The 11,076-nt window shown below is 40.1% G+C and overlaps 1 protein-coding gene across 1 annotated transcript; it reads left to right on the forward strand.

Moving 5' to 3' along the window:
* Window positions 1-1,503: 1,503 nt before the first annotated feature.
* Window positions 1,504-10,865, forward strand: LOC149283294 (RNA-binding region-containing protein 3-like). The gene is made up of 14 exons (XM_089497690.1): window positions 1,504-1,707; window positions 1,947-1,994; window positions 2,581-2,696; window positions 3,331-3,411; window positions 4,569-4,680; window positions 4,992-5,060; window positions 5,369-5,526; window positions 7,531-7,653; window positions 7,951-8,060; window positions 8,923-9,087; window positions 9,182-9,276; window positions 9,386-9,444; window positions 9,816-9,948; window positions 10,806-10,865. The coding sequence occupies exons 1-14, from the start codon at window positions 1,504-1,506 to the stop codon at window positions 10,863-10,865; spliced, it is 1,533 nt and encodes a 510-aa protein (XP_089353816.1).
* The last annotated feature ends 211 nt before the right edge of the window (window positions 10,866-11,076 follow it).

Here is an 11,076-nt window from a genome sequence, read left to right on the forward strand (position 1 = left end):
ATGTAAGGGCAGTGTATATGTGTGTGTACGGCCATCCATCTGCACTGCGGCCACAGCCGTAAAAGAGGTCTGTGCAGATTGAGGCACAGATCTCCCATCCTCTGTGCATCTTAGGGTAACCACATGTCACAAATTGCCCGGGACAGTCTCCGGGTCCTGGGCAGCCTCGATCCTCAATGAGAAGTCTGAGTGAAGGAAGTCTCAGCCAATCAACACTCCTTCACACCAAGCTCAGTGTAAGCTGCAACCAGCACCAGCTGTGTGTGTATGTGATTGTGTTTGTCTGTCTGTTTGTTTGTGTGACAGTGTGTTTCTTTGTGTGACTGTGTGTTTAATGTCTGATAATAGAGGAGTTAATTCTCTGAATCTGCTCATGTCTGTAATGATTGTATGTATATTATTAAATCTGAAATCAACATGGTTTCCAAGGCTTCCTAATAATTAATATATAATAGTACATGTTAATCAGTGTGTATGTGAGATATATACCATATTGGCTCGAATATAGGCCACACCCGATTATAGGCCGCACCCTTAAAGTTTGGTGCTATTTTAAAGAAAACAATATTTTTAAAGAAAAAGTACACATCAGTGGAATGGTAAAACAGTATTTTATCTAATGAACAGGAATACATGTATTTTAACATTTTTGGCATCAGTTAGCATATGTTATGTACAAACAGAAAACCAATACCCCCCGTAATTCATTATGCACCCTAATTACAGAAGTGCCACTCTGCCCCCCCCCCTGATATTCCACTCTCCTTCCTAGAAGTACCCCCCCCGACTTACCAAAGCACCCCTCAACTCTGACGGAGAAGCATCGGCGGCAGTGCCGGCAGCGGTGTTTGTCTACGCGCATTGCCGCAGCCAGTGAACGTCTGCGCGATACACGTAGGCAACCTCCGCTACCAGAATTTCCAGTGGGGGGGGGAGTGTGGCTTATATTCGGGCCAATATGGTATATATAAAATAGAAATTTATGTGATGTTGTGTATATGTGATATATATATATATATACCTGTGTTTGTAATTTCATCCGCTTCATAGTGTGTCCCTGAATGGCAGAAATAAAATGTGGTCACCCTAGTGCATCTGCCATTCAGCACCACACCGGATATAACATCATATGTGGTCCAGCACTGACGGACAGAGACAGAGAGCGAAACCACACTCCAAACCTGAAGGCAGGTTGAAAAAGTAACCCAACCTAAAAAGTGTATTGTCACCATTTTTTTGTTGCATGTTTTTTTTGCCATTTGTTAACATTCAATACACCTTCATATGTCTATATAAAATCAATGTATACCCATACTCGGGGTGTTATAATATGCAATTAGTAGTGTTTCGCGATGTTTAGCCATAAAGTAATCTTTCCCTAACTCCAATTGAATCATTCGGACTGCAGTTTGTTAATAAACCACTAGGTGGCAGTGACGTGCTGCGCCCTCATCACTCTTGCTGATGCTTCCTGGTCATCCATAGGATGCATGGTCGGCTTCGATGGAAGTCTCGCGAGTGTTCAGCCGAGAATCTCGCGGCCTAGTCGGCAGGCTTCAGCCACGGGTTGAAGCAATGCCTGAATCCGGCGGCGTTAAGACTTTATTAATCCGGCACTTACCGGCTGAGCTAAAACCGAATGAGCAGAGAGAGCTGCTGGAGAGGACCGGGGCGGAGAGCGTGCGGTTATGTTCCCGGGGAAGCCTGGTGAGAGGCCGTGTTGCCGATACTGCAGCACATTATGGGAGTGCAATGATCTGCATCCCCTCAGAGTGCTGGAAGCCGGTTTACAATGACTTAATAACTTAAGGTTTTATGTGGTGCGCTTTTTGCTCTTTATTTTGCAGCTGCTGCTATAATAAATGTGTTTAAATATAGCCCTGAAGGTATATTCGCTAAGTATATGTCTGTGATGTGCTAATAACATTTATTTACTTTCATTTCAGAAAAATGCAGCCTTTGCCATTTACCCGAATGAATTTGCAGCTGCAAAGGTTAGTTTTCCTCTCTATGAGATTGTGCCTGGCGCATTTAATTATGCAGATCCTTTAAAATGTAGTTCAGGCTCTCATCCAGTGTACCTCTTCTATTATTGTGCAACTATAGACTGTAGCACAGTACACACACACACACACACACACACACACACTTTACAAGAGCTGGGGCTGGCTGTGGACGAGGGTACCGCATGCGCAAGCAGAGCTAGGATTGTAAAGAGTATACTAGGATAGGATAAGACTTTGAGACTGTAATCTGTAGTGGCCCCTGCAATGTCCCCTTTTCCTGGCTCAGATTTTTATTATTAGCATCGTTATTTAGTATTAAAGTGTTCCGCAGCCTTTAAAGTATAGCAAACATAGGCGTTTACATTAAATTAATTCAAATACCTTGATAAATGACTTAAAAGCATTGCAAGAGGTCTCGACTATAGAAAGTCTAGGTAGCGTCCTACCTTTCATCATTCCACAAACCAAGCCGTGTGTATCAATTACAAATGATAGAATGAGCCAGGTGATAAGAATTTTGAATGAAATACATTACTAAGGTGGTTCATATGGATTTTCATTTCTTTATGTTCAGGCTTTGTCGGTGCTCCACCAACTTACGGTTTTGGGTCATACCCTCGTGGTTGAGTATGCAAAAGACAACCACATTCATTTACCAGATCAGCCACCCTTCTCCGAGAAGAATAAAAGGTTAGTACGTGTATTTTCGTGTTCACGCTCACACTGTACTTTTTCTGTTAAGGTAATTGCCAGAGTAACACCTCAGCAAATATTGCACTGGAATTTTACGGTCAATCCTAGTAGATTTGTGCATTAACTACCAGGGAGCATGCAGATTTTCTTGGTTCGTCATGATTGTGTGTGATAGCAATTTTAAATATATGATGCAGCTCTCACAGCAGAGTAAAACAAATTAACTAGATGTGATCGGGAAAACGGATCACATCAACAGTCTGTTTTATGTCATTTTGAATTGATTTGATTAGTCCCAGATCTCCCAGAAAGTTTTCTATACATTGTTTTTAAGGCTGAACTGTTTTCCACCAGCTAAGTCTGCTAGAAGCTATTATTTGCCAGAGTAGCAACAAGTTGGATGATACTAAAGCCCTCTGTGGAACTTAATTGAGAATGTCTGGTCCGCTATAGCACGTGATACAGAAAAAAAACGTACTTATGCAAGAGACAAGTTGCCTTCCGCTTAGTTAAATACCTTTTGGTTTTAGAGTATTTTGCAGCACGTGGAGTGGCTAGTTTTTTTTTTTTTTTACATTTTATCCATTGCTGTAGTTTCAGTAATTTGATTTAATATATCTTTTATTTTTAGTGCCAAGGCAGCAGATGATGGAAAAGACGTGAAGCCTATAAACCAGGTTTCTATTGAACAAGGAATTGCACCAAACCATGGGTCTGTACTTGTTCTTCTTTCTTCTCTGAAATGTAAATTATTCCCACCATCTAACATAGCATAAAATACTAATTTGTAATTTCCAGTTTAATGTAAAGCTACTAATTTATTTATTTTTCTAACAACATTTATCAGCAAAACACAAATACCCGTATGTTCATTTTTATTTTTTTTTTTAACATTACTGCGTTTTTAAGTTTTTGTTTTTTTGGTTTTTTTTTCTTTTAAAGTATATTTTTGTTTGGCACAAACATTCATTTTTTTTCTTATAATTAGACAGGTGCCTGTTTTGCAGAACCGGAGATAATCCATTTTGTTCTCTATCCGCTTTACACTATTATATAGTTTGACTACAGCAGCTTTGCCAGGTTTGAGCTGATAAGGTTTTCCGACAGGTGTTCGCAAACAGTTTGTTATATATTGTGCGTTATACAGGTGTTCTGTTATGTCACGTGTGCTGGTTAAACATTCCGAATCAGGGATTATTCCTGGAAGTAATCTGATTTGCGCTACAGTTGCAAATGATTAAGATTTTTCTGTATACATTTGAAAAGCCTTTTGGTTTGTATGAGCTCTCCGCTGTAGGTTATAATGTGAACTTTAAGTGTTCAGCGACAATAGCCTATTATTGCTAGAGCCAACTAGTATATCCATATAGATTTGTGTCTTTCTGACATGTTTTGGCACAGCAGAAGATCTAGCTCTAGAAGCCTTTCTACAGTCTGCGTAAACTATCAAAGTTACAGCTTCCTAAATTGGTTAGCGGTAACATTTCAATGGGATCATCAGTGACAGATCATGGAAAATAAAAGAAAAAATTACATGCTACAGCTGCAAATCTTTTTAATTAATATTTTATTAAATATTTAAAAAATAAGTATTATAGGTAAAACACAAGCGATAGATGCTTTTAGTGCTTGATTATCAGTATAAAAAAGCATATTTTTTCCTTTTTTTGGAGATTGCGTCTGTAGTCAAACAGATATGACATTAATAAGATGCGCATTGTGTATAAATGTCTTTACACCGTAGGTATTGATTTTTCATACTTGAAAGTATTTTTTTTCTTTGAGCAATCAGTATAGCTCTAGTAGTTTTGTGTTTGTTACATTACACTTATCACTGGTGTGTTTCACCAAACTTTTGTACCCCTACAGACTTGTATTTCCAATAAAATCCACTCTGAAATACCTCTATCCGCCTCCAACCAGCACCATTCTTGCAAACATTGCCAACGCCTTAGCCAGTGTTCCAAAGTTCTATGTACAGGTAATACCTTGTTCCTTATATGATTGGCATAGCCTCCAGAAAACTGACTACCTAATGTTTTTGCCGTTCTTATGTATAACTTTATGGTTGTTCTTGACATATTCAGACATAATACAGAGTTGTAAACAAATTATCCTCTTCTGCTGTACTTGGTTTTCAACCCATTTTTATTTGTCTGTATTTTTATGTTCTTTTATAGAATTTTGATGAAAAAGTCAATTCAGTGACATTCTAAAAGCTTAAGTCTTCTTCACGTTTCCGTCTGTTTCCCGTGCTGTGAAAAATATACCTAAGAGCCGTTTTACTTTTAGGTACTACACTTGATGAATAAAATGAATTTGCCTGCCCCGTTTGGACCTCTTACTGCGCAGCCTCCCTTGGTGAGTTTTATACATTTAGGAAAAATCCCCTTTTTCAGGGGTCTGTGTATCAAATGCTACAAGGAAATATGAGCATGGCAATGTTTAGTAAGGTACAGTGTGGATTGTTTTTAATATTTTATAACAATAAAATTTCTCGAGGTTAGACATAATGTATGGAAATCGAGTAAAATCATTGCAAATAAATGATCCAGGAAGGCAGCTGTTATGTGTTATACACGTGTGTAACGGAATGTATTTAAAATGATAAAAACGGCTTGCTTGTGTCTTAAGTAATAGCTGTTTATTTTATTTGGAACTACATACAGTATGCAGACTACCTAGCCGTGCCAACGCCGTACCCACCTGTCCCTCCAGACCTTCCGGAGAACCCCCCGCTTCCGGAGTTGGATGATGACTATGACATGGAGGTCTCTAGTCGGGAAGAGTCAGAATATGAAAGTTGTGATGAGGATGAAAAAGACAGGTGTGCTTCAGTCCTTACAAAGTTTACACTTTCAGTCAGCATGTCTCATAGTTCTTCATTTTTCCAAATGGATCAAGTCATTTATTTATTTTTATTTTTTTTTTGTTTCTCACACATCATTTACTATGCACGTTGTTTGATGTTCCCTAAAGGCTTTTGTCCGTCATAACTGATTATACAGGGCCACATATGTGCAACATCCCTTCTACATATACCGTGCTCCACATAAGGCTCATGTGCCATATCTGGAGCACAGTATATGTATATCATTGGTTTTCATACATTAGTGTTTATTACATTACTAGTATGTATTTACATGTGCCAGATGAAAGGTTTATTTTGCAATGCAAGTGATTTATTTTGCAGTGTTTCCTGCTCATCTTGTGGCGTCTGTTGGCAGTTTACCATTTACCTTCTGACTATACCGTCAGTGTTTATTTTAGGGTAAATCACAATTTTTATTCAGTTTTGGTAGTTCAAAGAGGGGGGGGGGAACAAAAGGGAAGAGGGAAGGTACAAGTCAAAAATACACAACATCCATGAGGTATCCCCATACAATGCATGAAATAAATAGCAACAGTAGGAATGGCGAGCAATCGATGTCTTAAGCTCACGACATGGCGCGCATTCCAAACCAACAATAATGGCCCAGCACACTGAGGAAGCGGCCAGAGAGGACGCAGAGGGGCGAAGGTAATAGAGAAAGCGCGGCAATGGAAACGCACCCTAGGACACAGGCTCAAGTGGAGACCTGGCACATATAAAGCACCAGACACATAGAGGCAAGGACAAAGAACGAGGAGGAGAATAGGGGTAGGGAAGATAACGGGGAAGAGGGGGAGGGAGAGAAAAGAAAAAGGAGGAGGAAGAAAGGGAAAAAAAGGGGAAGGGGGGGTAGGGAAAGAAAGAAAAAAGAGAAGGAAGAGAAGCGCACAAGAGGGAGGGGGAAGGTCTAAGCCAAGAGGGGGCGGATAAGAGGACCAGACACAAACTCCAACCAATAGAACCAGGTGGACCTGTAGCGCTCAGTCGCCCCAGTTGCCAAGAGATGTAATTCCTCAAAAATCCGTATCCGCTCCACGTGGAGTACCCACTCCTGAAAAGAAGGTGGATCAGGGCTACCCCAGTGTAGGGGTACCAGAGCCTTCGCCGCAGTCAGGAGATGACGCAACACAGACTTCCGGAACCAACGCACAGAGTAAGGCATATGGAGAAGGAGAAAGAATTCCGGGGTGAATGGGATGGACTTGTCCGTGAAGCGCTGTATCTGTGCATGAACAGAGGTCCAATACGGGACAATGCGCGGACAGTACCACCACAAATGAAGGAGGGAGCCCGGGGTGGCATCGCATCTCGAACACCTGTTGGGGACATCGGGGCGGTAAGCGGAAGTGATGCTCGGGGGCCTATACCAGCGGGCTAACAATTTGTAGGACATTTCCCGGTCCCCATTACTCCGAGAACAACCATGCGTGAGGAGGCATATTTTCTCCCAATGGTCATCCGAAAAGGTGGCCCGAAGCTCCAATTCCCAACTCCCCATGAAGGAAGGTGGAAGCGTATGAAAGGCCTCAAGGAGGAGGCCATACAACCTGGAAATGCCATGCGGCGGAAGTGAGGAAGCCAGACAGAGGTCCTCAAATCGTGTGCGGCTGCGCAACATAGCATGCTTCCGGGGCTGAGACCGGAAAAAACTACACAGCTGGGCATAACGGAACCTATCCAGTAGGGAAGGAGGCGAGCAGACAGCCAATTGCGTTAGGGGCTTAAGACCACCCACGGACAGGAAGGATTGGATCGTCGGACCCACAGCAGGGCTGGAGGCCGGGAAGAGGTCGCAGCCCATCCAGTGTTTATTTTAATGTTGAATAAAACATTTGTTGTTAAAAATACTTTAACAGAGAAATAAAAATCTTGCGTATCGTGGCTATAGAGGTGGAAAATAACCTTATCGTTTTTAATTTGGATGCCGTTCTGTGTTTATTTTCCATTTTTAAATATTAGGCTGGCTCGTTTGAAGATGATTTCCGATCTTCTGCCGAAGAGAGCAAAGGCAAACAAGCAACCTCGACCACGCAAAAAGATGAAAATAAAGGATCTAATAACAAAACCTACTGTTCCACACAGGTACATAATTGGAAAACAGATTTGTGGTAGACTCTGTAAGATGAGTGTATAAAAACTTTAGAAACTTTTTGCCATTGGCTTATAAACCCCCAGTTATATTTGGTCATAATGATTATATGGTTCAACATAAATACTACTGTTTATGTAGTGGGAACACTTATTAAAGGGGTAGTGCTTGGGCTTTAATGAGTAAATGACAGTTACTCTGGTACATATGGCATGTGAATGTTCCTTAGACCATTTATAGTTGACTACAAACTGTGCCTCTTATTGTTCTGTCCCTATTCTTACTTCCAGTAATAACCACACACCATTGCAACCTGATGATGTATTTGAGACACCGTGTGTCCTAGGCCCTAAAAAAATGGAGTTCCATATCCCTGCGGACATACCAGTAGCCTCTAACGGTAAAGTAACACCACCAAAAATAAATGACTGTTAAAGTAATTCCCTAAACTGTTGATAAGATCGTCAAAGGGGATATTGGTGAAAGAGAAGTTTTAGAGGAAGTTATATCTTATGAAAGAACATAATTTTTATGTACTGTATTAATGCTCTGATTTACTCTAGTGGTTAGTGAATGTTGGTTGCGACGTCGCTCCATTTCAAGGGAAAACCTGCTGCACCCGGGTTTGTGTGCACATCTCTTGAATTGTCGGCACAGTCTGCATTGACCTCAGCGAGGTTTTGTTCGTAAAGGAACCCTTTTAAAGCTTGAGCTATAATGGGTCACTAGCCAAGAAGGCGAAGTACATTGGGGGAATAAACAGTGTGTGTGATCACACAAAATTGTCTAACGCAAGTCACGTTTATTTTTCTACTATTATCTTTAGGATATATGTTTAGGCTATACAATTTAATCTTACCCTTAAGTGCTGTGATGCTGGGACAAGTTATATACTGCAATCTATGCAACGATGCCACTGATCTAAAAAAAAAATAGTCAAACAAATTTTTTTTTACAAAAACTAAATATTTTTATGAAAAGCTCCCAGTATGTACATGTAAGCAGCAACCAGAACGCTTTTGTTCATGCTGACAAGCTGCGGGCATGCAGGAACTGCTCCAGCCCGGCGTTACCATGGACACCTGCAGGGGTTGGTGGAGGTTTTTTTTTTGGGGGGGGGGGGGTTGGATCGCTATTAGCAGGCTCAGGGATGGGGGTCAGGGTTCCAACCACTCCCAGCAGGGATTCTAAGGACTATATTTATTATTATTATTTATTATTATTATTATTATTATGGTTTATAAGTCTCCATCTTCATTTAGAGTCTGAAGAGTTGGCAGCAACAAATGACGATGTGCCTGGGTTCGGAAAGATTTACCCAGCTCCTGCTCCGAAAGAAGACCGGAGTGATGAAGAGGACGAAGATGAAATGCCAAAAGACTTTATTTCTAGGAGAGAATTGGAGAAAGGAAGGATTTCTAAAGACGGTAAGAATATAGGCATGCATGATAAATAGTGGGGATGTGTATTATGTATAAACATCACTAGTGGATATAAAAATGGCATATCTTATTTTTACAGAAATGAGAAATCTTTCAGTATTCAAAGGTTATGACCCAGGAGAACCAAACTGCAGACTGTATGTGAAGAACTTAGCAAAGCAGGTAGATGAAAAGGTAAGATCAGTGGGACAATAACATTGCTAGTCTCTGGAATATTCTCCGGAGTTCTTTTATCCATTTGCTGTAGAAAGTATTCGATAAATATTGTGTTTCATTTCATCAGGAGCTCAAGTTTATTTTTGGAAGATTTATTGACCTTACATCGGAAACTGAAAAAAATATGTAAGTTCAACGTATGCTCTTTCTACCCTGATAGGCAGTGTATATTTAGATTCCTTTCTGGTTTTTAGCCATCACTGATGGTGTTTGAATGACCTTCAGTTTTACCCTGAATGAAATATCTGATTAGTGATCTATTATGATTTTTTTTTTTTTAAATGCTGACAATACATTGGAAAGTGGTTACCCGCTAGTGCAATATGTCAGAACCAATCCCCTTTTGCTTATGTGTAAGTTGACTGTGCAGACTGTACATTTGCTTAACAGCAAGGAAAAGAATACCATGTTTAGGTACGGTATCAACAAAGTAAAAAAAAATCCTATTTCTATTACCACTAGTACATTTTTAATTCTGCTTCTTAATGTATTTGCAGGTTTGACATTCGCTTGATGAAGGAAGGAAGAATGAAGGGACAAGCTTTCATTGGATTCCCGAATGAGACTATTGCATCAAAGGCATTAAAATATGTTCATGGATACACCCTACACGACAAACCAATGGTGATTGTATCCTTTTGGTGGTCGATATGCTGGGAAGTGTTACTAACATTCAATAGTATGCAGAAAGTGCTTCTCATAATGGAAAACTGCATTGGGTGGGATTTTTGCCAACCCCCATGGTAGGAAGTCCCCAATTACCCTTCAAACCTCCTTTTTTGGCTCTTAGCTGAACAAATCAATATACACTGCGAAATACCATAGTTATATAACTTTATATTTTTGAAGATTTTAAAGTTCCTCTACTAATATAAGTAAAATGGGGTCTACAGACAAAGTAATTATATCAAACATATAGATTTTAGAGATGGCAGCCTCTACCACATTTTGCAATATTCCTCTCCATTAGCTGTTTTTGTCTACAGCTAGTGGATTGGCAGACTAGTAATAGTAATTCCAGGCAAGGTAGATACGTTATGCATGCTGTACCTCATACCAATTATTCGTGTCCTTATCATAAAGCGTCACTCAAGTGTCCCAGGCAGCCTCTTCAATAAAAAATGTGTAATAACCCATGCTTGAAATCAATGGTAGTTCCATATCCGCCAGCGTTGATTACTGGTGGTAAGTATATCTCCTGCACTGCACAGGGACAATATAAGGGTTAGCCCTATATGCTTAATTAACGTGTATTAAACTGTGATCTAAGGGGCCAACGTGGCTTTTCTCGCTAGAGAAGCTCACGGATTACTTTCTAATAATGCAAAGTGAACTTGTGATTCTCCTGCAAACTACCACTTTAATAGGTAGAACTCTTTAAGGATTTGAACATTTTATATTGGTGTCTATTATGGATTGTTTGTTAATGTCCCAACAGCAGCAAACATGTTCTTCACATTCTGTTAATTGCCTTAAATCTACAATAGCAATTTGCACGATCGGCTCGTCCCAAGTCTAATGACGGTAAAAAAGAAAAGAAACGTTAGGGAAAAGGTAAGATGGGAGGAATGATGTGCTTGGTTTATCTGGTGAATGTTCAGAGACGGTTGCATTAGACTGGGAAACATTATGGCCTGATACCGAAAACCATTTCATTACTAAAATATATATACTCGTGCTGTGTAGAATTAACTTGTTCCGACAGCATACAGACTTCACAGGCCTTTAAAATTATCCCTTATGTTTGCAAGCCAGAAA

This window comes from Sceloporus occidentalis, unplaced genomic scaffold (genome assembly GCF_023333645.1).
Source record: "Sceloporus occidentalis isolate IW3139 unplaced genomic scaffold, rSceOcc1.0.p SCAF_106, whole genome shotgun sequence".
Taxonomy (NCBI): Eukaryota; Metazoa; Chordata; class Lepidosauria; order Squamata; family Phrynosomatidae; genus Sceloporus; species Sceloporus occidentalis.

What these genes read in the sequence shown, in the direction of transcription:
- LOC149283294 (XM_089497690.1), top strand. Translation starts at nt 1,504, where the DNA reads ATGGAAGTCTCGCGAGTGTTCAGCCGAGAATCTCGCGGCCTAGTCGGC. An exon ending in GATGAGGATGAAAAAGACAG is followed by an intron (nt 5,527 to 7,530) that starts GTGTGCTTCAGT and finishes TTTAAATATTAG; the next exon opens with GCTGGCTCGTTTGAAGATGA. An exon ending in CATACCAGTAGCCTCTAACG is followed by an intron (nt 8,061 to 8,922) that starts GTAAAGTAACAC and finishes ATCTTCATTTAG; the next exon opens with AGTCTGAAGAGTTGGCAGCA.